Source organism: Carica papaya, chromosome 7, assembly GCF_054855325.1.
Source record: "Carica papaya isolate Zhongbai chromosome 7, ASM5485532v1, whole genome shotgun sequence".
Taxonomy (NCBI): domain Eukaryota; kingdom Viridiplantae; phylum Streptophyta; class Magnoliopsida; order Brassicales; family Caricaceae; genus Carica; species Carica papaya.
In genome coordinates this window covers 18615947-18643066 of record NC_142315.1, presented here as the reverse complement: position 1 = coordinate 18643066, position 27120 = coordinate 18615947, and the positions used below count along the sequence as shown (strand labels likewise).

The following is a 27120-nucleotide window of genomic DNA, read 5'->3' as shown; positions in this document are numbered from 1 at the left end:
TTAATTTATAATATCAATTATTATGAGTAAAAAATAATAGTGATATATATAATATCAATAATGATACGTTATACAAATTTGGCAACATTTCATGTCATAAGAGAGGTTACCAGCGTTATCAACTTATGGTCAACCAAGTTATCCTTTGTTGGAAAAATAACTATATATACCACCGAATACTCTACTCTATAAATTTTTGAACTCTGCTAACCACAATCACCAGATAATGAAAGTTTCATATCCAACAGTTTAGGTAAGAATTATATTTAAAATGACAAATTTCAAATCCCATAAATGTCATGGAAGTTAATATTTTCAAATACATCATCTCAAACCCATTTGATCATTTCATCTTATCTTTTTATCTTCTAATAAAGTTTATATCTCTTTTAATAAAATTTAAGCGTACTTTTCAAAAAAAAATTATAAATTCTGAATTTATTAAGCATTGCGCTACCATCAGATCTACCTAAGCCACTGGCTACTCGCAGATGAAACAAGTTATAATTAACAGAAAAGAAACTCAAAAAGAGACAAACCAAATTAATCGTCTTGTCTAACTAGGCCAGCAGCCTAGCAGTCTGCCTCTTGACATTACTTTTGCCATAATGCCGAGTCAGAATGAAATGATCTAAAATTGATTAGCAGCTTCTTTCCTTCAAATGAAATGTGCCTAAAATAATAATTCAGGGAGAACTATAAAGGTTAGAGAAAAAAGCTACAAAATCTTTGGGGTGTCATTTGTGTTCCTGTGAATGATGGACCAGCAATGCCTGTTCTATCCTTATAGTTCGATTACAAATTACTGACCTGAAACATCAACCTACAAAAATTAGATTGTTCTAGTGCCACGGGTTCTTTTTCACTACACTTCTTTTTGAACTAGCTGCTGAACTCGCTTTCTGCCAAAAAACCAGGAACCACAAAAGTTGCACGTCTCAGTGGTAAAGGAAGCAAATAACTAAATATATAAGGAAATATGTAATTAATATCCATGTATTAGCATACTGATTTTGACTTCTTTGCCCTCCCACGTATCCTGTTTTTCTGAGGCTTTAGCTTATATATCCGTACCATCCAATGGTGAGTTGTGAAAACCTAGATTCATATGCAACCAGAAAAAACAAATCAGAATAAGCATAGTCATTAACATACTAAAAGGGAAAATTATTCATCCAACAATCTTTCCCTCAAAGTAAACATGAGGACAGATGCTAATATGTAAAGAAAAGGGCAAAACTACACTTCTCCCCTTGAAATTTCATGTATTATGCAAAAAAGCCATCTTTCAAAATTGAATATAAAACATTCTATCTTAGAACATGTTACATATTTTCTCTCCCATCAAGGATACTGTTAACAATTCTATCTTTTTAATATTGCCACATCACCAAATCAGTTTGAATCTTAAAATACTGTCCTTTTCCTCAGAACCTCGAAAACACCCTTCTCTTTTTGTTAAGAGATTTAGATGAATGGGTGATATAATGAGACAGATTGATAAGAATCAAAAAGAAAAAACAACATGCGGCTTGCAGCAACCAGAGAACACAATGAGACAGCCTCATCTCCTCACTGTTTTTCATTCTCCTGGTTAATTCTAGTTAACCCCGTGTATATTCACTGTGACTACTCAATTTCACCCAGAACCACATAATAACATTCCTATCGTCTCTTCAACTTAACGTAATAACCCCCCCATTACTCCAATGTCAAAATCCAAAGTCCAGATCCGTGAATGGATACATATCTAGACAAGATTCTCCGGCCCAAACAACAAATTGCCACATAAATAGACACAAACAAGTGTATTTCCTTGTATTAAAATTGATAATCTATACTATTCTTTTTCTTGTAGTTGAGGCTCGGTGGGGAACTGTTGATTTTGCTGGATTGTATAGGGATGTGACTAGACCGCATGGAATGGGGCTTTGGAAGAAAATAGATATGGAAAAACAAAAATTTCAGGAATGCATCAATTGGAAGTCGGGAAAGGGGGACAAAAACCGTTTCTGGATGGATGAATGGATTGGAAGGGTAAGGCTCAAAGATCAATTCCCAAGGGTTTTCATCAATGCAAAATCTAAAAATATGGTAATTGAGGAAGCCTATATTGAGGGAAGTGGGAATAGGGAGTGGAATGTAAACACGACAAGAAGCCTCAATGATTGGGAGATAGACGAGTATGAGGCCTTGTTACATCTCTTACCCAATGTCAAGGTTTGTGACAACAGGGACCAGATTGTGTGAATATTGAAGAAACAAGGGGAGTTCACTGTCAAGTCATTCTACAATCATTTGACTAAAAGAGAAGAGGTAAAAATGGCACACTTCCCAGCCAACCAGATCTGGATGGCATAGACTCCCCCAAGAATAGTTTTTTTGGCTTGGGAAGAAGGAAGAGAATGCATCTTGACTATAGATAAATTGATGAGAAGGGGTAAAACTATGGTAAATGGTTGCTATTTATGCAAAAAAACTGCTGAATTTTGCAACCACATTCTTTTCTAGTGTTTAATGGTGTACGGTACTTAGATTATGGTGTATGGCCTCCTAGGAATCAATTGGGTGATTGCCGGATCTAAGGGATGAGCTTTGGGTTTGGGAGGAGATATATAGAAAGAAAAAGCAACTAAAACTTATTCTTTTAACTATTTTCTGAGTTGTGTGGAAGAAGAGGGATACTACAGCTTTTGAGAGGATAGAGTGTGAAATGTTAAAAGTTAAGGACAGATGGTTACACAATTTTTGTTCTTTGATATTGGGTCATGACATTTATAGAGTGGAAGATTCTTGGAATGTCATTGATTTACCAATGGACTTGTAAATATCTTACAAATAGGTGGCACATCCTTAGTGCCAATGATCTATTCATTCTACATTCTTTTTTATCTAAAAAAATACTATTCTTTTTCTTGTAAAAAGGAAACGAGATACTTTTCATGTTTCATGACATGGAAATATTAAGATCATCTGACCTCCTCAAAATGAGTAAGCTTGAAATATTTCTTGCCAATTTCTGTCCGCCTAACTCTATCAAAACCTTTGCCATCAGTCTCAACAAACCTGTAATAAATACATGAAATCCCCATTCAATATTGGCCACATCAAAAGCGTATAAAATATATGTTAGTTCACAGCAGAACTAACCTGTAGTATGAGAGCTTATACATAAGACAGTTCAGCATTGTAGGAGTTGCCTGAGAATCAATCCGATACTGACCATCTCTCTTCAAAACGTGAGCATCCAAAACAGAGAAATAATTTTAGTCCAGTATATTTCAAATGAAACATGAATGTAAACATTTTCTTACCTCTCAACAGGAAAGCAAACAATTTTGACCTTGAACAATTTTCAGATACCTATGCTTATCCAATGTTTCTATAATTTTTATTTAAAAAAGAAAAGAAGAAACTTACCAGGTAATCTGGTTCCTTGATATGAGGGAAGACACCCCCTCCTATGCGGACCATCCACAGGAACTTGTTAATATCATCACTTGGGTAGCCAACAAGACCTAAGGAACAAGGTAACACATCAGAACAAAATATTTTTAGGCCAATGTGTGATCTCACTTCTAAGCATGTAGTTGAAGGAAGCAAACCTCCAAAGACAACAAGAACATATTTCACATCCAAGGAGTTGAAAATTTCCCAGGCTGCCCTTTCTGGAGAAGACATGGCGGTACCCACAGTTGCAATATGAGTGTTATTCCAGGTATTATTGTCAACAATTACTGTGCGGTTGGCCATAGCAGTGGTCTGATAACCATAATCCCACCACGATGCAACCTGAAAGAAATGCATTTTAAAAAATAAAAAGTTGAAAATAAAAAATTTATTATTTAAAATTTTGTTTTGAAAAATTAAATTTTCATACAGCACGACAAGTTGAAGTAAATGTTTGAATTAAAGTTATTTGTTACTCTTGTTTGTATTTGTAATTTATAAGTTTTACTTTTTTCATATATTTTTATCTTGAATGTTTAAACACAATTTATGTTGTTAGATATTTTTTTGCAAAAAATACTTTATTTAATATGCTACTCTTGTTTGTATTTGTGATTTATAATTTATAAGTTCTACTTATTTCATATATTTTTTTCTTGAATGTTTAGACATGATTTATACTGTTGGATGTTTTTTCGCGAATAATACCTTATTTAATATTTGATACAAGTTTTCAAGTAAATTATAGTCTCCTTCTTTATTATAAATTAGAAATAAACTTTAATTTTTATAGAAAAAGAAATATATTAGAAGAATAAGCAGGAGGATAAGCTATCCTCCAAAAAATAAAAAGCATGAAGAAAATGAAGAGAAAATAAACAAAAGTTTCAATATAAGATCATCTATAAAGCCCTCTATAATGCAGAAAGAGGAACCCTGATAAAGAAACTGTGCTCTTTTGCCCAAAGAGAAGCTATGCACACAATCCTATCCGGGATATAATTAACAGAATAAGAATGATGATTAGAAATATAATCAAACTTTAATTGATCAAGAGATCAGAAGGGTGACAAATTAAAGATAGGCAGTACTAAGAAGCAAGCAGTCTAAAGCAGACTTCGACCTTTCAACTACCATCTTATTCTACCTTAAGGTGCTTGTAGTCCATCCTAGTATTGGTTCAGGGTCATGTCCTAGAGCTACATTAAGACAACAAAATGAAGAGCCAAAACTGCAAAAAGACAGAAAAGCTCCAACTCTGTCGGCTTGGCACCATGCAATATATTCTCACATCACTGGCAAATCATCTTATGTGGTCGTCTTTGGCTACTCGCATTTGCTTAGACAAGCAAATCCTAACCCCTTGGCACTTCCAGTAAGACTCAGCCCCTTGGTATATAATAGACAGTACACGAATTCATGCTAAAATCAACTACATTTTACTGTACTCTTCAATGCTTGTACCAGACATAAAGAGAAGTACAATTGAAGTGCGCTTCTGAGATATTGGGACAGAGAAGGAACTAAAGCAAAAAAGAAATGCAGGATTCAAAACAGAGATAATGCTTCAATAAATGCAGGAAAACAGAGATAATGCTGCAGGAAAACAGAGATAATGCTAAGTGATATACTTACTTTATCATCCACCTCAGTGTTATGGCGTAACCATGCATAAGCCTCTCTGAAATCATCAAAAACATGCAGACCATCATGTGAGTGAGATGTTAAAACTATGGATGGGGCTGAATATGCTTCTGCTGCTGCCCATACACAATGAACCTACACCAAGAAAGATGAGTTATAGAGAGAATTTTACATCACTGAAAGAAAAAGAGGGGATCATCAAATAAGAAAAAGAGAATATTGAAATATCCTTAAGACGTTTGAGACAACTAGAACAATTAGGATAATAACTAAGTCCCTAGTCGTCTGCTGTATATGAAAATTCTCATTCATATATAAATGAAAAAGAAAATTCTTGAACCAGAAGATTAGGCCTTTGGTTTGAACCATATCATCTTGGTGTAACATTGTCTACTTAACATTACTCAGCAATCAACTTGAGGCATTAATAGAACAGTTTGTCTCCTTCACGGAAGCGTGTAATCAACTTGATGGTATTAATAAATACAATTTAGATAACCATTTGACCACACAGACCATATGGATGAAGACAAATCATTGTGTCTGTAAAGAAACAAAAATTAACTCATAGAACGAGGGTAACAGCCAAAATTAACTGTTCTGCACAGGAAGACAGAAATCTACATACCACATAGAAGGAACCCAATATTATAAGAAGAAGAAGAGAAATCACTGATGCGTCTAAAGGCAAAACTAGAAGTCTCTTTTCTATTCTGGACTTGGTAGAAGGTTTTTCTACAGGCTCCTTCTCCTTCTTCTTGCCCTTCCTTGATGGACGGTCCTTCAATGTTTCTTCACTTCTATCAGTCTTCACATCATTTTCTGCTATAACAGTAGCAGGAGTCTTATCCCCTGCCTTGATAGGGAATGTAGAAGAAAACAATTTCAGTCCAGAAGCTGCTAATCTTATTATCAGACAGGAAAAGCAAAAAAATTCAGTGAGAGTAAGGAAATAATCCTTACATCAACTTCAGAATTCCCAGAAACTCCAGGTAGCTGAAATTTGATCGATCCTGTAAATACTTCAAATGCTTGAGAGAGAGCTATCCCAGACATTATGCATGCTGCCGGAGCAAGCACAAGCATAAGGCGCACCTGTATTGGCCCAAAAATTTTCATCACAGAATTACAATTAACTCAATAACACAGGGGGATTGGCCTGTGCAGTTATTCGTCTTACCATGACTCCGGAGAAATAAACAGATGTAACAATATAGAGCACCATAAAGGAACTTGCATCAGATAGGGGCAAAAAGCAAGCCTGCCAAAATGAAGAACATGGTGACACCATGAGAGCTGAAGTTAAAACTGAAAAGCCAATTTTTGGTGAAATTTGTTACTTACAATTATGCCAGCTGGAACCAAGAATGCCAAAGCATTGATGTCCATAAAGTAGGAAGGCCAAGTAGGGGGTTGATGTTCACTGACACTAGCAATAATTGGTATGTATTTGCTTGCATATGTCCTGTCATGATGCAGTATAATCAAAATATAAATATCAGGAAGGAAATCCAGAAAAACTATGACCAAATTTCTTCTAGTCTAGAACTATTGTAGAAAAAACACTGAAAGAAGCTTTGTTGCCAAGAAAATTGACCTATTTAGTTCTCAGCTTAAGTCCCATTATCGACATTAGCAACACGACAATGCCTCTGAAAAATAGATGAACTGCTCGTGCTTAGACTTTTCAGTTAAACAGAGACCCTTCTTAAGTGAAGAAGAGATTATGATGTCCTGGAAATACTACCTTGTAATGAAAGTTTGGACAATCTATATAAGGTTGTTGATGTTTAGGTATAATTTCTTTTTATTTGACAGTCAAAAGTATTTCTAAGCTTTACGCCCAATGGAAGGCCCAAATATCTAATTACAAGGTTCAACTTCTTCAACCCCAAGATGATATCAAGTTGATCATCCTCTCCATGTTCATCCAACTGCACCAGTTCTGACTTGATCTTAAGACCAAAAACCACTTGGAAGCTCACCAATTCACGCCTAAGATTAAGGAGGTCGCTTGGATTTGGCTAACAAAACAGTAGTGTATCGTCAGCAAAAAATAAGCAATCACTTCAACCTCTTTCCCATTCCTCCTCATCTTCACTCTCTTATAAATGTTCAATTCCCTACTTTGATAAGTAGTTTGTTTAGTACTTCCATGATCATCAAGTAGAGCAAAAGACACAATGGATCACCCTATCTTAAGCCTCTAGAAGTCCGAAAAAATTCAGATGGTTCACCATTCACTAGAACTGAAAAGGAAGAAGTGATAATGCAAATCTTAATCCAGATTCGTCATTTATGCCTGAAATTCATTCTCTTCATTATGTAGAACAGAAAACTCCAAACCACGTGGTCGTAAGCCTTCTCCATATCCAGCTTGCAAAAAACACCCCATCCACCCTTTCTCAACAAGTTGTCCGCTACCTTATTAGCTATTAATACCACATCAAGGATTTGTGTTCTCCACCCCCTCCCCCCCACCCCACCCCAACTCAAAAGCATGTTGGTTTTCCCCAATAGCATTCCCAATCACTTTAGTCGATCTTCTTGCCAGGGCTTTTGTCACTATTTTATACACACCGTCCACTATGTTAGAGATAAAACTATATATATAAAGAAGATACAAAGACAGCAATTTCTCTAATCTGATTTGTTTTCTAAACCAGTTTTATTTCAAATTTAAAATGTCCAGCTATGCCAGTTGTTCACTGTTTTGTGGGAACAATTTACTTCCGTCTTTCATGTTTTCTAACCTTTATGAGAGAAATAAAAGGGAGGCAAAAAAACTTCGATACAAGTTTTGAGTAATTTTCTTCCTCAAGAGAATGAACGCTTCCCCCTTGAAGAACAAAGGTTCTCTCTTAATGAGCACTTATTATGAAACTCATCACATGATTTCAATCTAGGGACCTAACATATTGGTGTCAAAACAATTTTTATGGGTGTCTCTATATCCCTATATTAGTAATTTTTTGGAATGATTCCACGTCAGCCAGAACTCTCATCTTCGGAGTAGAATCTGAGATTGCAATTATGGAAAGTCACTCGTCCTAAACTTTGCACTATGGTATGCTATTATAATTTCGAGCTTGCATTAAACAGGGGATGTGATGTAAGTGTCCAACATAGTCAAATTATAGAGTAAGTCAGCAATTTAGAGATTAAGTTTCAGGTAAAAGTAGTATTGATCAGGATGTTTATAAGCTAAGTTCCTCAATTCTTATATGTTTCAGTTTTATTCAAATTTTAAATGTTCAATTATGTCATCTATAGCTGTTTTCTAAGAGCATTTAATTTCTATGTTCATGTTCTGCGACTTATATAAGGTGTAAATAGAGGAGTAAGTGAGAAGTAGAAAATTAAGAGTTTCTTGAGTATTTTCTTATTCAAAAGATCAAAAGGTTCTCTTAACAGCAATTATCATTCAGAAATGAAGGGATCTCATTTTTTTTGGATAAATGAAGAAATGTTATCAAGAGAGTAAACAAAGCAAATACAAAAAGTGGAGGGTAAAGTATCCTCCTCAAGAGCTACGTTAGGAAAGCAAAAACAAGAAATATAAACAATCACACAACTGCAACATCAACAGAACTATGGATAACAGATTCCAATTCTGGTGGCATGCTGTAATACAACTATGTTGGAAATATCCATGTGCTTTTGCCTACAAAGTTGCCATAAGAGTAAGTCCTATCCCATATCTCTTCTAAGGAAGTCATGTGCTAGTGGAAAATTTGTCAGTTCCTTGATAACTAAAGACACCATAATCAGGCAAACATCGCCTCTTGCCAAAGGGGCCTTGCTTCTTTCCTCACCCCTTCTATAAATGCTTTCACAAATAAAGCTTTCTAAGTTGGAGGCATTACCCAATTCAGCCCAACAAACTCACCAATTTCACCCACATCCTCCATACTATATTACAATGTAAGAAGAGGTGGGAATTGGCAGGGCCTACCATAGAGAGTTTCAAATGGAGTCATTCCGATACTGGAGTGATAGTTGTTGTTGCAGGCAAACTCAACAAGGGGGAGATGCTGATCCCAATTGCCTCCAAAGTCCAGTACACAGGCACGCAACTTGTCCTCCAATGTCTAAATGGTCCGTTCAGACTGTCCATGAGTTTGTGGATAATAAGCAGTACTGAAGTACAAACTTCAGGTAAGAGATTTTTGGAAACTTTTTCAAAAATGAGAGGTGAAACGAGGATCCCTATCTGAAACCACGAAAACAAGAGTACCATGGAGCCAGACAATCTCCTCAACATACATCCGGACCAACTTGTTAGTTGAGCCAATAGTCTTGACTGCAAGGAAATGGGCGGATTTGATCAATCTATCCACAATGACCCAAATAACATTACGATATGAACTCATCCTCGGCAAACTCGTGATGAAGTTCATAGTCACATGCTCTCATTTCCATTCTGGAATGGGAAGAGCTTGCAAAAGGCCATCATGTCTTTGATGTGCTGCCTTTATTCTTTGGCATGTGAGATATTGAGAGACAAACTCAACAATATTTTTTTTCATAACAAGCCACCAGAAACGACGCCTCAAATTTCACTACATCTTAATACTTCCATGATGGATAGACAACTTGGATGCATAGGCTTCCTTCAGAACATCCAATCTGAAGTCGAGGTCGCTAGGTACCCATACTCGATCTTGGAATCTGTACAGTCCATAATTGGTTACTCTGAAGTTGCGGACTTTCTCGGATGCAAACTTATCTATATGCTTCAAAATTTCAGTATTCGTTGCTTGAGCTTCCCAAATTCTCGTGAAGAGGGCAGGCTAGATCTGAATTTGGGCAAGGTATGCATCTTTTCCGTAATGTTTTAATCAGACACCTTGAATTGTCTCGAGCATCCTCCAGCTAGAAACCATCAACTAGGCCAATATGCCTGAGTCCTTTCGACTACAGGCATCAGCGACTACATTACTCTTATCTGGGTGGTGCAGGATCTTACAGTCGTAGTCCTTCAAGAGACCAATCCAATATCTCTGTCTCATGTTCAACTCCTTTTGGAAAACTGGAATCAATCATACTGTCTTGCATTGCCCTTGGAATTTGCCAACCTACATGATCTTTTCCATGTCTCCATGATCAAAATGTATCACCATGAACCTTCTCACATCATTCCGCATCAGCAAACTTTCGCCCAATCAGACATGACTTATGCCGAGTACCTTATCAAGATCATTGATTGGACGGAGAAGGTTTTGCGCAACAGTAGAATTCCTACGGCAAGGTGTTATGGCAACATCACACTCTAAGCGAAGCAACGTGAGAATTGGAAGATGAAATGCGGGACAAGTATACCTAGTTGTTTTAAACTTTTTCAAATTTGGAAGAACAAATTTTTGTAAGGTGGGGAAGATGTAACACCCCAAAACCTGTGTTCGAATGCGATATTTTAAACTCTATATTTTCAAACATTACGGCCTTTAACGATTAATTTAAAAATCTATTTGAAATTTAAAATTTACTTCGCTTATGAGTGTTTTTAATTTTAAATATTTTGTTTTATCAAATTATAGAATTTATTTTATTTATTTTTATTTATAGTGATTTTTGTCAAAAATTATTATAATTCTTTAAAAGAATGGAAAAAAAATTGGAAAAACGAAAAACGGCAGGGAAAAATCCCGCGATCCACGGAAACGACCCGCAAGGCAGCAAGCCCACGCACCCGTGAGCCCGCGCGCACACAGGAACGTCCTATGTTGTGCGCAATGTCACATTACACGTGCCTACGCGCGGTCACGTCGCGCAGTCCATCTCGCGCCTGCGCGCCTATGTGCACATGCACCTGTGCATGCACGTATGCGCACGCCTACGTGCTGACAGCACGCATCCCCTCAGCCTGCATGCAGTCAGTCGTTGCGTCACCGCAGCCGCCCGTCGCATCGTCTCCCATCAGTCGCGGTCGCCGACTGCTCCCCCTCCACATGCTGCCACGTGGTAGGCATGCACACCGCCACGTGGCAAACATGCATTTTCCTCCCAAGGCTATTTAAAGTCCCTCCACTTCCTCTTTTCTCCCATTCCTTCCATTTTCTTTTCTCCTTCACTTAACCAACGGTTTATAGAGAGAGAAAGAGAGAATCTTGGGAAGAAACCAGAAAGCCTTCGATCTTCACACGGTAAATCTCTTTTTCCTCCTTGGTTTTCTTCTCACATTTCAACTTAAAAATGGCTCACCCTTAAGCTCTTTATTCACTTAAATTTCAGAAAACTACTTAACGCCATGACTCTACCAAACAATCTTCCTTTCTCCTCCCAAAAAGGCAAATCGATTTCGAAAAGTTTAACGTTTCAATAAGAAATTTTTTGAGCACTTTCTCATACATTTTTAAGTGATTTTCTAGATAATTTAGCTATGTGGAAAGAAGGTACTGATGCTTCCGAAATATTTTAGCAATGTGAAAAGAAGAGAAAGTGGGATTTTTAAGGTAGTCGAATAATGATTTATATGTATATATGTCCTTAATAGTTCAAGATCCCAGGATCGGTTGCCTGGCTGGGGTAAAATTTGAACGGATTCCAAATTGGACAATAAAGATGACATGTCGAAAGACTCCCTATTAGATTGGTATTAGTGTTTAAAGTAGAAGTTCCAAGCCATTCTCCCCTCAGTGTCATCGGTAAAAAAGGATACTTGAGCTTTGTGTTTGGTAGAAAAATTGTATAATGCAAGAGAAATGAAAGGATCTCTTTTGAGGAGTCCTGGCGTAAATACAGGAGTTAGTGAAGTAGAAAATTTAGCAAGAGCTTTTTGAGTATTTTTCTCACTCAAAAGGTGACAAGGTTCTCTTAACAGCTATTATCGTTCAGAAACGAAGGGATCACTTGTAAGGAGTCCTTGCCTTCATTCAAACCCATTCCAAGATTCCAATCTAGGGTTCTAATACATGCTCTATGCTCTTGTTGCACACTCACGGTTACTTTATTATTAAAACTGAAACCTATGTTCTTCTCTTTTGTGTATTTTCGAGGAGAATCACCCATTACCTTTTTTTCTTTTTGTTATTTCAAAATCATAGACTTGATATGTAACACATTTGATTATCAAATGTCTGTTAGGAAGCTGTACTAAGTTGACAGATATATTTGTTATACAAGATCTGAGTTGATATTTTTGAAAATTAATGAACTCAAGTAGTAATTACATCCAAACATCAAGTAGCCTACGGAATTTACCCTTAAATTTTGTTAACACACTTTTTTTGCATGCGGATGGTACCCTTTTGGTCCCTTGTCAATAGTAATTTCTTTTTTCATTTTAAGAAAAGAAAAAAGGGATAACAATCGATTAAAGATTAAGGTAACTTCTATATGTTTCAATCTCAAGAAACATAGAACCAACTTGTACCCTACACCAAAAATTTATTACACATTGTCCTCCATTATTCAAGGTATTACAGCAATTTTTTTAAGTGAAGTTCAAATCTACAACCATTTTGAATTACAATTTGTCAAAAGGTTATAACTAGATTACAAGGTGATTACAGCAAATTAACATAAAAGAGAAAAATAAGAATCATTAGACTTGGCACTTACGGATCAAGAAGACTCAAACTCCGTCCACTCCATCCCTTTGTAGGACTTGAAGCCACCAGTGCTATAAGAACTGCTATTACAGCAAGACACACTATCCTGAAGAACAAAATAGTAGAAGAGAATCAGTTTCATTTTAACCTCCATTACATAGTACAAAGTGAAATTTTTTGAAAATTACCTACTTAGTCTACAATAATTCTAGGTTTATTGTTAAAGAACCTGATTACTTAGAAACTTTTGTTCATACATACTTACTATATTCTTCCCTTTGTTACTAAAGTAATATAAATTAGTAATATCCTGAAGATGTTAAAAGAAACAAACAAGGAAGCTTACAGGCCAACAGATAGAACAAGCGTTCCAGCTACTTTAAACATTCTGGGAGAGAGAATCCCTTTGATATAATATACAAGAGCCACAACATGGATAACAATGAAAACCTGCAGAGTCAAAGTTAGAAAGAAGAAAACCGCATGTGAATATTAATGATCAAGGATGATCACTGTCCGAAGTCCTATATTATGATTTTAATATCTTTCTTAAGCATTGCAGGATAGAAGCTCAGACATTTTCGATGCCCAAGTTGAAAAATGAGATATCTTACTAAGCTAAATTTGCAGGTGCATTCCTACATCTATAACTAGTAGAAACGCTATTATGAATTGCATGGAGGATAAATTTTAAAAAGGACATACATAGGTGAATTAGTAACTAAATAAGGGGAGAGTGAGAGCGAGAGAGAGAAAGAGAGAACTAACCAAAAATGACGCAAAATGTTCAGATGTCATGACTGCATTAAATCCAACCACAGGCACCAATGCAGCCAACAAAGTTCCCAGGACGACCTACACCAGGAAGTTATAATTTCAGCAAAAATAAAGAAATCTTAAGGAAATTGACAGAGTGAAACTTGTAAAATTGCAACATCAACTTGAGAGGCAGAAAGAAAAGTAGACTATTTAAACTTTCAAAGCTTTAGATGGATGGAGGGTGATGCCAATATGGGCCAGTTTCATAAGATTTGCTAATGAGATTTCAAAAAAAAAAAATGATTTGCTAATGAGAGGTGGATGAAAAGTTATACTAAGGAGTTGGAGTTAGATGATGGCACTGTTGAGAATGGATACCAACTCTACAGGGAGAGAGATCACTAAATTTTATAGAAATTGGAATAAAGAGGATCAAAGTGAGCCAGGGTTCCAACGGTCCCCTACTTTTAGCAAGAGGTCTCATTAATTGGAGAGATCTTCTAGTGAGGAAGAGATGAAGAAAATACTGCGAGCCTTTAGTGAGGAGGATGTAAAAAAACCGCTATGGGCTTTTGGTGCCGATAAGGCTCCTGGCCCTAATAGCTTTTCTATGCTTTTTTCCAAAACTGCTGGGATTGTATTAGAAGCAACTTGATGAAAGTCTTTGATAAGATTTTTCTTAAAAGGAAAATTGGCTTTAACACGAATGCCACCTGTATCACTTTGGTTCCTGAAAAAGACAGATCTATTAGAATCTTTTATTTTCACATGAATTCCACCTTTATCACTTTGGATCCTAAAAAAGACAGATCTATTTTGAATCTCTTATTTTCAACTCATTAGTCTTGTTACCGATGTCTATAAAATTATTATGAATATGCTCACTATAGGGTTAAGTGAATTGTTGAATGAACACTACTACTGATCAGAGTGCTCCTTTTTTTCCCTTGGGGAAAGGGGGGGGCGGAAGAGGGGAAGACAAATTGTAGACGCGTTCCTCAATGTTAATGACCTTGTGGAGGATGTTAGGAAGTCTAAGGGAAGCGGCTTGTCATGAAATTGGATTTTGAGAAGGCTTATCATAGTGTCAATAGTATTATTTAAAAAAAATGATAGGGTCAATAGCAGTTTCTTGGATAAATTCATCTAAGAGAAGGGGTTTGGTGTTAGATGCAGCACTGGATCGGTGTCTTATATGGTGATTATTAAATCTTAGTTTCTTTGCAAAGTGGGTGAGAAAGGAGGATCCCCTCTTTCTTTTCTTTCCACTATTGTGGTGGATATTCTGATCTACTTTATTTTTCTGATAAAAGAAAAAGATTTACTACAAAGAAAGAGAAATAATACAATGCAAAACCAGAGGATAAGGGATCCTCCTCAAACAATCATGAAAAACAAAAGAAAATAATTACAAACTGATTCTACCCTATGAACTATTTATAATACCTTCCCAATTTTAGAGAGACTGGTGTTATGATAGTGTCCCTATGCTTTAGCCCATGGGGTTGCCAAGAATAGTATCCCTCCTACGACTTACAAAATGAGGTGTGGTAGTTGTTTGAAATCTGGCAGTTCCAGATAACCAAAAACACCATCGCCCAACAAATAATGCCCCTTGCCAGAGAGCTTTGCATCATTGTGCACACCATCACCCTTAATAGAAGAACAAAGAAGACTCTCCACATTTGGTGGAGTAAACCATTTCAAACCAAATAAGTTAACCCATTTTGTTCAAAAACCTCCATGCTGTTGCACAATGTAGGGATATCTTATTTACATATTGAAAATGGCACGATTCCCTTTCTCTTAGATAATGACAAAGGGGTCAATGATCTTCTATTCCTTCTGTAGCTTTTAGATAGTATTTTGATGCCACATATCAGCCTTGTTAAAAGTGGTCCTGCAGGGATTAACATCGAGGAGGATGTCATTACTATTAGAAGGTATCACTGGTTATGGTGTATTATCTTTAGCCTTTCACCTACCTTGGTGTCCTCTAGGTGGTAACCCCTAGATTGAGTCCTTTTGGGGCCCAGTGGTAAAAAGAATTTCTAAGAGGCTTGAGTGTTGAAAAGGATGTTTTTTCTCTCTTGGTGGTAAAGTTACCTTTATCAAGGATTATTCATCTTGTATCCCTTTACATTATCTTTCTCTATTTACAAACCCTAAGGGGGTTCCTCTCAGAAAAGAAAAAATTGAGAAGATCATGAAGGATTTCCTTTAGGCTAGGGTGGGAGAGTCTTCGAGAGATAATCTAGTAAGGAGATGTTTATGGATGGGCTTAGGCATTTGAATTTCATATCTAAAATATGTCTCCACAAACTAAATGATTTGGCATTTTGTTTTGAAAAAATTTAGTTCCTTATGACACATGGTGATACAAAGCAAGTACGGATATCATAGAAATCGCCGGGATTCTGTAGCTAGAAGCACCTCCACTTACAAGAGCCCCTGGAAGACATATGGCAGCTTTATGATGTTTTCCATCCCTTATCCAGTTAAAGATGAGTGATTGCTCTTGTTCTTTGTTTTTGGAAAAGCTTTGGCTTGGGGATCTCCCCCTTGCTAATCTTTTCCCTCGTCTGTACATTACAGCCTTTCTTAGCACCATCGCATCTCCATTTTTAATTTCTTTAGCCAAACAGACAAGCAAACCTCTTCATTTTTCTTCTGAAACCTTAAGGATTATGGATCTGAAGAGGGAATTTTGAGAAGAGCTTTGGAATGGGGATCTCCCACTTGTTAATGCATTCCTCATCTTTATATTATAACCTTTCTTTGCATCCTCATGCCTCCAATTTGTTATTTCTTTAACCAAATGGACAGGCAGGCCTCTCCTTTTCTCTTTTGAAACTTTAATGATTATAGATTTGAAGAGATAATTTCCTAGCTCAAAACCCTTAAAGCATTTTTTAATCTCTCTACAGCCTGACAATAGAGTTTGGTTACTGGAGTCATTGAATTTGCTTTCTTGTTCGTCTTTTTTTTCTCACCCTACACATTCTATATCCACCTTTAGTGAGACTTTCACTACTGTTTTTTTGGAAAGCTAAAGCTTCTTATAATGCTAAGATTTTCATTTTGACAGTTGTTCTGAACAGGTTAAATACTAGTGATTCGTTACAAATCTATAGACCCAAATGTGGCTTCGAACATGTCTCATGTTCTAACGCAGCAGAATCTCATAATCATTAATTGTTTACGTTGTGAAGTGGCTTGAAGGCTTTGGTTATCTATTTAATACATCTGGTTATTACTGGGTTATTTCTCCACCCATTAAGATTTGTTTCTCCAATTATCTAAAGGTTGGTGATAGAGAGAAGGAGGCTCGAGATTTCTTTTCTTCTTTTGAGATGAAAGAGGTTAAAAAAGGAAGCTTGGCTGTTACGCAGAGGAGCTATCTTCACAAGGTTATGGGTGTTCTCATTGGAGTAGAATGCTAAGATTTTCAAGGACAAAATTAGCCAAGTCTTTTATTTAGGAAGTATGGCCTTCTTTTGCTGCTCTTTGGCTAAGGCTCATGATTATCTTATGGATGTCTCTTTGACTATTTTCCATAGGGATTGGCATGCTTTACTATTTTAATGTATTTCTTTCTATTAGAATTTTGCTAGGAGAATTTCTCGTCTTTTTCCTCAGTAATTTTCTTCCCTATCTCTAATAAAATTTATTTGCTCATCCAAAAAAAAATTAAAAATTTTAATTAGAAAATTAAAAACTTTGGCTAATGAGACCGATAACCCATTGATTCAGAAAAATCGTTTCAGTTGACATCCATCACATATTGCTAAAATGTAGTAATTAAAAAAATTAAAAAAAAAAAAGACTTCATGCTTATGCAATAATCCACATAAACAGGTGGAAAGACCTCTTTGGAAGTGATGACTTTGTACCTTCCAATACTGTAAAGTGAAAAACTCCAGCAAATGCAGTTCTATTCTTGTCTATAGAAGTTCTACATTAGCTCTTAGCAAAAGGACTTCAAGGAGAAATCTATTTGCTCTCTTCACACCATTAACACCAAATGACCTAAATCATTATTACCCCAAACCCCTTCTCCCACTTGAGTGACTTTAACCCCAAGCCATGCTATTCAATGGTATTGGAAAAATGGCAGCATTAAATAACAATTAGTATTGAAAGTTGGTTGCCCTTTGGGGGAGGGAAAGCGTTTCAATAGGGGGCCCTACTTCCACCTAATCACTTCAATTTAAGCAAACCAATTTCTTCTTTCAGCGCCAGGTTCTAGTATTGTAAGTGCTTCCTCATAGGAACGTTCACGAATGTGATCAATTACTTTCCATGCTTTGTAGGCAGACATATGTATATGTTGACATAAAGCATATTCTTTTTTATGATTTCTTCTTTCTCTTCCATATCATAAGGTTCACCTATGACTAATGAATCCATATAAATTTAAGTAAATTTTACTAACAGCAAGACCACTTATAATTTTTTTCTTCACAAAAAACCAGGACCCTTGTTAAAAAAGAGCTAGCCTCCTTGATTCCTATTATTTTCTAGGTACTGAAAGCAAATAGCCTACATTTGTAAATCCTACTTAATCATATGTTCTGTCTTTTAGATATAGCCAGAATTTCATAAGTAGCACAGGTACTTACAAGAGGCGCATAAGCAATGTAGAGGCGACTTGAATAGCGACCAGTCACAATACACAAAAGCACATGCATTGGAATCAGATTGATAATAAAGGTGTACCCTCCCCAAGAACAAACCTGAGACAAATAATAAATCATCAACATAGAAACAACAAAGATTTTTTCCTTTTTTCAAAAAGAAATTAACATGAAACCCACCATGTAAAAGTATGCCAAGGAATTTAAAGTGGCATAAAACAGGGATCCAGTATTTAGCGTCTGCATATAATACACAGTCAAGTCAGAGAACAATCAAATATTCCTTATGAGAAATAAAATACATAGAATGTACATAATCTATATGCAACATGCTTGATGCAGAGTTCATTAAGTTTAGATTATCCAAATAGATTTGAAGTTAAATATAAAACTACTATATTATTTAGTTTAGGAGCCTATTATTATAATTTAGAAATTTCTGGATTTTATGCTTTTTAGTATTTTGTTTTTTCTATCCTTATTAGTATTAGAATTTCTTAATTCAATTCTATTCCGAAAGGTTAATTTAAATATCACCTTTTTATACAAAATTTAGTTATTCAATAAAAATACTCTGAGAATTATCATTTTTCCAGTTGTTTGATGCTATCAAACCCTTAAATGTGATTCTTAATACCTTTTACATATGTTGTCTCAGAAATCTTAAGTTTAATATATAAGAAACCGCTAAGACTTTACTGCAGAAGAAATGGTAAAAAGGGAAAAGACTTTATAGGGGCAAAAGGGACAAAATGTACAGGGGTAGACAGGCCTTTTTTTATTGTAATAGCATGCAACTAGAGTTAGGATTTTGGAACAGCGACACAGAAAATATTTGTGATAGAGACCCTTATCCACCGGCTATTAGAGCCATTGCAACCTCCAGGCGAGGTTACACGCTCCCTTTCCCATCCTTTGTATCCTATAAATATGCATTGCTCTCTATGAATAAAATCATTGAGAATCAATTACCTTAACTGAATCTAATCTCTCTCTCTGCCGACTCTTTTCCTTTCTCCCTCTCTATTTTTCTCATACTAGAGCCATGAGTCAGGCTTCTGACAAGGTGGTAGCAGAGTTATTGGAGCCGGCTGAAACATACGCAACAGGCACCATACATACCCGATCCAAAGGGAAGGTGGCGGTGGTGGATCCGGTGAAAACAGCGGCTGCCAAACCTACCGTGAAGGAAGTAGATCAGTACCTGACCAAGTTTACGGCGGAGTTTTACGAAATGCAGCGGCAATCCAGTCAATAACTCGACCTAATGTGGAGATGCTTCACGGGGGAACTTCGTTGGGTGACGTGCCGAAACCTTCAACATCAGAGGCCTGCAACATTCTGCCTTCTTCTCCCTTAAATGAGATGGTTGAGGTAAATACTTTCAAAACCAAACAAGATGGCAGGAGAAAAAACAAATGAGGTCCGGTTCATATGATAAGATGCGGACTGGTTCATTGGAGCCGAACCAGTCCAGTGGAGATTTTGAACCAAACCGCCTACTGGAAACTCTGAACCAAACTTGTTCAACTGCTACACTAAACCGAACCAGTTCACCCCATGCCACTATTCTTCCAAAGGTGGAAATTCCTTTATTTGAAGGAGTAAATCCTCCTAGATGGGTAAGGAGGTGCAATAAATATTTTTTGGCGCACAACACCTCATATCAGCAAAAAGTGGAAGTTGCATATCTCTTCTTGAAAGAAATTGCCGGTGTCTAGTACCAAGAATGGCAGGCAAAAATGAGGAGTTAGAGTGGGAACATTTCCTATAGAAGTTTTGTCGAAGATTTGGAGGTTCTTCGATGAAAGATTTTATAGAAGAATTTAACAAATTGATGTAAACTATAACTATTCTAGATTACCAAGAATGTTTTGAACATTTGTGCACCCTAATGAACGTGGACAATCTAACTTTTCCAGAGAAATTTTGTATATTTAGTTTCATCAGCAGTCTCAAACCAGAACCACAGCCAATAATAAGATTGCTCAAGCCACGCGCACTTAATCAATCATTTAAGCACGCTCTACTTTAGGAGCAATCCGTAACTGAAATGTCCAAAAGTACATACTTCACGGAGAGAACTTCTTACTAATCTGGTGGTACAAGAAGAATGTCAGTCCAAAACTTTGAGTGTGTTTCCAAAGCTACAGGGAGAGAAACGAAAATTAGGAAATCAACAGCATCATGCGACAAATGTGGTGACCATTATTTCTAAGGTTACTGCTGCCAAAATAAAACTATGATGGCAGTAGAGGAAGTATTTCTCAGGTTACTGCTACCAAAATAAAACTATGATGGCAGTAGAGGAAGTTTCCAACCAAAAAGACATAATGAAAAAATTGCTTGAAGAGGAGCTCACTGATGAAGAAAATCCAATAGGCATCTCGTTCGTACAAGTGACGGAAGGAGTCTCAGCAGGCAGTATCCTTAAATCACAGGTACACTGATCGGGAGTGATGTGCTAGCCTTGTTGACAATGGAAGTTCTCGCTATTTTCTAGATGAAGGTGTTGCTAGAGGAATTAAGAACCCTGTTGCCAGCAACAAACCACTGATGGTGATGGTAGCAAATGGGCAGCGAATTACTAGCAATGTTGAATGCCGAGAGGTTACCTGGATAGTGCAAGATTACAAGTTCGAGTACAATTTCCGTGTAATTCAATTCAGTAGATATGACATGATACTGTGAGTGGATTGGATGAAGCATTTTAGTCACATGATATTCTATTTTGTTGCCGTCAAATTCCAGTATGGCGACTCCTCATAGTACTAAAAGCAGTTTAGTCCCATTCAAAGCTGTCAAATTCCACATTCTGCTCTCTTATGGATTTCATACTTCCTTGCTTATTTTTATTTTGATGCAACCGGTTCACAACACACTAGTGGCTAAAAGGTTGTCGATGAACTGCTATTTCGGAGTAGAAATAAGGTCCTTTATAAACTAGATTTGGAGAAAGTCTATGATCATGTTAATTGGGTATTTACTGAATATATATTTAGGAGAATGAGTATTGGAGATAAATAGTGCAAGTGGATTAACTCCTGCGTTACTACAACATCTTTTGCAGTCATGATGAACGGGCATCCATCTTCTTTTTTCAAAGCCTCCATAGGTTTTAAATAAGGAGATCCGTTTTCTTCACTATTTTTTATTATTGTCATAGAAACTTTGTCGTTGTTAAGTGGCAGGAGATGGAATTATTTAGAAGACTAAAAGAGGGAGTGGATAAACATATGAACAAAGTTACTAACTTATTTTTTGTTGATAACACCTTAGTGCTTTGCAAACAAAATGAAGGGACTTTCTTCAATCTTAAATGTGTTCTGGTATGTTTTCACGCGATTTTTTGTCTCAATATCAACTTAACTAAGTCTGAATTGGTGAGATAGGGTGGCAGGGCTAATGCTATTGAATTGGCAAATGTTTTGGGTTGTAAAAGGGTGAAGTTGCCGATTAAATATATGAGAGAAACCATGAATCAGAATAGAAGAACTTGCTCCACCCATGAGTAAATATTTCATAGTAGGCTCATTAAACCGTACATCTTTCTTGGTATATCCAGATAATAGGTAGGAGTATAAACTGAAACACTCTGGAGCTGCAAAAATAGTTATTTAATCGTTAGACCGCATAAAAACATTCCTCCTAAAGTAGCTATTAATATGAGTAACAGAAACTTTGTTATAACCATTTTTGTACATTCAATGTACTTTATGGATAGAGAAATATAGAGAGTTGAACATAATAAAATAAGAAATTGAAATATTTACTTGAAATTGTTCGTTTGGAAATTTTCGGAAAAGCTAATCATAGGTTCTTCTCTCCATCAACGCGGAGAATAACAAGTTACAAATTTTGTTTCGGTAGGACATGTATTTCTATTACTATGAAATTCATAAATGAAGTAGTTAATCGTGAGATTACCATTATCATTTTTATCGTGACAGATCTTGCATGTGTTCCTAAGAAAGGGAATTTATCAATTTTTCTGGGAGGAAGTCGGAATAGGAGAGCACTCATCTTATGGTGGACTTACTACTTAGATGTTTTTAGCAGTTATCCACTCCGCACGTGGCAACCGTGGATACAATAACTGGTACACCAGAAGTGCGTCCTTCCTGGTCCTCTCATACTAGGGAATGATCCTCTCAATACTCTAATGTCCACACCGAATATAGACTGAACTGTCTCACGACGTTCTGAACCCAGCTCACGTACCACTTTAATGGGCAAAGAGCCCAACCCTTGGAACATACTACATCCCCAGGTGGCGAAGAGCCAATATTGAGGTACCAAACCTTCTCGTCGATGTGAGCTCTTGGGAAAAATCAGCCCGTTATCCCTATTGGGGGCTAATTACAAAGATGTGAGGACATAAGAACTTCTCGTCGCAAGGTCTAAGAGAAGATTGGTTAGCAATCACTACAAGTACATCCTTAATTTCGCTTTTTGAGATATAGTTTCACATTTCCAATAAAGTATTTCGATAATTTTCTCATTTTTCTAGTTGTGTGATGCAATAAAACCATTAAATGTGAATGCTTAAGACTTCTTGAATCTCATATCTAAAAGCTCCTAGATATGATATATAGCTTTTTATCCCAAAATCCTTAGAAGAAAAATTAATACTAATCTATCCTACAATAAAGTTTTTGTACATAAATTCAAACTAAGGTCAGTAATCTCTGAATGAGATAAGCTCAATAAAAACCATTAAAATTCATTTGATTAGCTTATTTAAAATAAAATATTACCTTAATATAGAGATAAAATGTGAAGATCAAGGCAAATATAGCTACAGCTTCATTGTCATAGCTTCCAGCTACAGACCGGGATATATAGGATGGAACCTGTAAAGAAGAAAATATACGAAGTATCTATTGAGTTAAGCCTGTTAAAGCCATGGCCAACAAATTACTTGGAAATACTTTAGGCATTAGACATTCTGTTAACTTACATCCACACAGAAACAGCAATATCAGATTAAGACTTGCCTCATTCGGACAGATTTCACACAACTATTGAGATTAGACGCTTTGATTTAATCAAAAGATTTTGCCAGAAAAACTTCAACCAAAGGCTGTTATCAGACATGTAAAGCAGCATAACATAGTACAACCCTATCAGGAAAGATGTCTGTTCCAGTTCTGGATACAGTACTGATACTGAATGTTTCCAAAGTTCTCAGACTTATACAATGAGCTGACAAACTGTGCAACTTCCACCAATGCTCCTAACAATGCAGACATCCTTAATATAATAATTAAAGGACTCCTTTATGTCCAATACAGTTCTACTTCAAGGCCACCAACTTCTACCTTCTCAGCAACCATGACAAAGCACCATGCATATGAGAACACTTCACCCTCACTCTATTTTCAACTTCCCAGAACAGAACAAATTTCAATAAGACCATATGTTTTCCATGCTTTACTGATACCAATCACGCCCTTTCATACTACCAAGCATGAATGAGCATTTCCACATGTGCTTTTGATGAATCTATCCCAACCAAACACAATTAACAAAAAAATATAATAAAAAAATTTTTGGAAAGGAAAAAACAACCAACAAATAAAAAAACTTCATTCCTAGAAAGTTTAGGATGAAATGAGCCATCTCATAAATAAGCTGAACATAGTTTTGGATGAAAGGATTCTACTCAAGTAAGCCAAGTTGTAAAAAAAAGCCTAAACTTTATAATCTTGCATATATAACTCAAGTACTAGCAGAAAATTTTAGATAAACAACAAACTAAGGTGCCAACTATAACATGAAATCTCAAATAAGAATACTCAAATGAACATGAATAAAGTACTTTCTGATAAAGAAGCTATAAGAAATCTTTTTGCTATCATAAGTTGAACCAAAACCCCAGCGGAAGGCACTACTAAGTTGAACAAAACCTCTGTTAAAAAAAGTACACAAATGCCACCCTGTTGCATGATTTACCATGGCCAAAAGAGCTGCTGCAGTCAGTCCAGCACCAACACCCTTAACTTCCTATTGAGATGCCATAGAACACTGTCATCAAATCTGACGTCAATCACTTTATAAGACAAATGAATAATTGGATGCCACAACACATACCTTAGTTAGAAGGTAAGTTGCCCAAGAAGCAAAAGCAGAAAATATAGGTGCTGTGAATACACACACAGTCTCCACAGACAGCGGAATATTCAAAGAATTCAGTATCCTGGCATCAGAAGTAATCTACTCAATATATTAGCCAAAACAGAGTTTCCACTGATACCAAACATATGAAATGTCATAAGTGAAGGAAGCCACAAGACAAGCAAGCTCATGGAAAATACCAGAAGATAGAAACCTAAAATATTAACGAAAGATGAAAAATTGGCTACTGCAAATCTACAACTCTCAAATACTTACCACCATATGGTGCCTGCTGTCAAAGTCAAACCAGGGTAAACAGTTCCACCAATCACACGGCCAAGAGGATACCTTATGCAGTGTTAAACAAAGAAAAAAAGCAAGATTAAGACTTGTAAGGCAGAGAAAGAACAGAAAACAATAACTGCAATGAGAATTTAAGAGCCAGCTAAAGGACAGTGTAGCAATTACCAGGTCCGATCATCAAACCAGTTCCAAAAACCATATATTCCATTCTTTGTCAGAAACTGAAACCAAGCAAAAACAGAAAATCATCTGTATTTTAGAGATACTTCAACAGAATAAAATGAATTAGAATCATGATGCAATTAAATATGAATCTCTATTCTCAGCATAGCAACAAAGACTTAAAATGTACAAGTAAATAGAATAGAAAGAAGTCAAACCTGAGTGACTCTATAGTTGAAGTAAGGATCAAACTCGTGAATAACACTTTCATACTTTATAACCTGAAAATTAATCCACAAGAACCCAAAGTAATAAACTGCATAAGAAATAAATGCATTTCGAACTGATATATTAACTTTTTTCAAAAAGAAAGGTTTTACAGAAATTCATAAAACTGCTATTCTCTCTCTCGTCTCTTTTCTGATGGATTATTAGCTGCATTGCTTTCATTATTGGAGCAAAATAACAAAAGAAAAACTATCCGCTTCAAATATTTTAATAAGTGAGGGAGAGGAAAGAGAGAAAAAAATTTAACAAGCTCAGTCGAGGTTCTTAAACTGCATTACTTGTCTCATCCAGCTTTAAGTTCGACAATTTGGCTCAGTCAAGCTTAAAATATATTTACTGAAAAAAAAAAAAAGGTTTCCAAAGCATATTTTCCATTTTCTTATCGTCCGCTACCTCATCATCCATGCAGAAATCATATAACACACAGATGCATCGATCATCCAGATAATTAGGAAATCAAATTTTCAGTCCTTAACAGCCAAACAAGAAACGGCGAAATCCTAACGATAAGTCAACAGATCGGATCTACAGAATCAGACTAGCAATGGTAATCAGGGATCTTACAGAGAATAGACGAATCGAGAAAGCGAGAACTCCAACAAGGAGGAGAATGAAAACGGACAGAACATTGCCGAAAGCGTGTCTCAACGTCGTTCCTGACGATTGCTGGCTCTCTTGAGCTGCCATTGGAGGTCTATTACAGCTCTGAAATTTAGGATTTTAATAAAAAACCCGCCCGGAGAAAGGAAGGGAGATTGTGTTGGGAGGGTTTTGTAGGAATAGAGCGGACTGAGAGAAACAGAAGACTTTGCACCAGAGGCTGAGCGGAAGGAATTTGAGTGCAGGGACTTGCAAACTGTCCCCGGATTGTGATGAAATGACCATTTTGGGCCTATTTGGTTCCTTTGAAATGACGATACTGCCCTTCATTCCTTATACGTGGCGGGTCGTTGCTGTTCGCGATGCCGAGACATTTCCATTGGGCATCATCTGCTGTGTTACCACGTGGCAAATTTTAACTAGCTGACGCTGTAAACGTTGACAAGCATTTTCTATTTTTATTTTCCTCTCTTCTTGAACGTGTTTTAGCATTTTATATTGTCCAAAATTTTAACTTCATTTCCAACTTATTTTATTTTTATTTAATTCTTAAATTTAAAATTAAATTAAAATATTTATCACATTATAATTTAATTTTAAAATATTTTTTATTTATCAAAATTTAAACAAATAAAATAAAAAATATAAAAAAATAAATATATTATACAAAAGACACTCAAATCAAAAATATTAAAAGATGTATCTCTAACATTCTCCTAAAGTATCATAAGCTTAGTTGTGAGTTTATATGGTCTGAATAACACATGTAAAAATATTTTTCAAAATTTCGAGCTCAAGTATGCAATATGAATGATTTTTAAATATTATATCATTTTAAACTACTATTACAATAAATTAGTTAAGTTAAGTTTAAAAATTTCAAGAGAGCAATAAATATATAAACAAATAATTATAAATGTAAATATTGAATGCTTCATATATTACCTATAAATTTGGTTCATAGTTGATTATACTATAAAAATAGTAGTCTTACTAATTTTTTATAACAAATGAGATAAAGTCTGTGTAAGATAATTGACTAAGTTTATAATTTTTTTCAACTAACTTAATGTGATATAATATTTAAATTATGTGGCTTAGCACCATAGATTTTTTGTGTATTATATGAAAGTTCATTTAGTTAGGTACCTAATTGTCCAAAATTAGATCATAAATTGAATAATGTAAAAATTATTAGATACTTTTTGAATATAATAAATCATTTGAATATATCTACAAATTCATCTTTATTACTTAATGAGTGATTTATAGCTGAGTGTTTGATTATATGTAACGAAATATAAGTTGTTTTATGTTGATCTTATGAAGAATATGATGGAGTAGATGAACAAGAACAAATTCACAGGATAATTTGAAGTAGAGAAAGTGCAAATGATAGGCAAGAAATGAAAATTAAGAAATCTTGAGAGAATTCTTCATTCTTTATTTTTTAAACAAGATAGATATATAATTTATTTATGAGAATACAGATGTCCTTACTAACTCTAACAACGTGTTTAATAGAAAAGTAATTAAGTATTAACTAACTAACTAACTTGACCAATGTCACCCCCTCAAGTTCTTTGGTGGACAACTGTGAAAGGCAA

The 27120-nt window shown here is 35.7% G+C and overlaps 1 protein-coding gene across 2 annotated transcripts; it reads right to left on the bottom strand.

The window, feature by feature from the left end:
* Positions 1-627: 627 nt before the first annotated feature.
* Positions 628-25744, bottom strand: STT3A (staurosporin and temperature sensitive 3-like A). 2 transcript variants are annotated; one of them, XM_088206985.1, is made up of 23 exons: positions 25478-25744; positions 24844-24906; positions 24629-24684; positions 24437-24508; positions 24137-24242; positions 23999-24049; positions 22801-22896; positions 18224-18283; positions 18029-18142; positions 13416-13502; positions 12994-13097; positions 12658-12753; positions 6439-6559; positions 6275-6355; positions 6058-6189; positions 5723-5950; positions 5086-5229; positions 3606-3792; positions 3421-3518; positions 3151-3230; positions 2979-3066; positions 1009-1098; positions 628-902 (listed from the first exon to the last, which is right to left on the bottom strand). In XM_088206985.1, exons 1-23 carry the CDS (start codon positions 25598-25600, stop codon positions 843-845), a joined length of 2337 nt encoding a protein of 778 aa, XP_088063111.1. In that variant the 5' UTR covers positions 25601-25744; the 3' UTR covers positions 628-842. The 2 variants fall into 2 exon arrangements, with proteins under 2 accessions (XP_088063111.1, XP_088063112.1); XM_088206986.1 differs by lacking the exon at positions 25478-25744 and having other exon boundaries at positions 24137-24259; positions 24844-24864.
* Between the last annotated feature and the right edge of the window lie 1376 nt (positions 25745-27120).

Bases quoted from the DNA above. Each gene is read 5' to 3' on its own strand.
- STT3A (XM_088206985.1), bottom strand. From the start codon at position 25,600: ATGGCAGCTCAAGAGAGCCAGCAATCGTCAGGAACGACGTTGAGACAC. The intron at 13,503-18,028 runs GTAAGTACCTGT...TTCCTGGTGTAG, and splicing joins ACATTGCTTATGCGCCTCTT to GTCGTCCTGGGAACTTTGTT. The intron at 6,356-6,438 runs GTAAGTAACAAA...TCATTTTGGCAG, and splicing joins TGGTTCCAGCTGGCATAATT to GCTTGCTTTTTGCCCCTATC.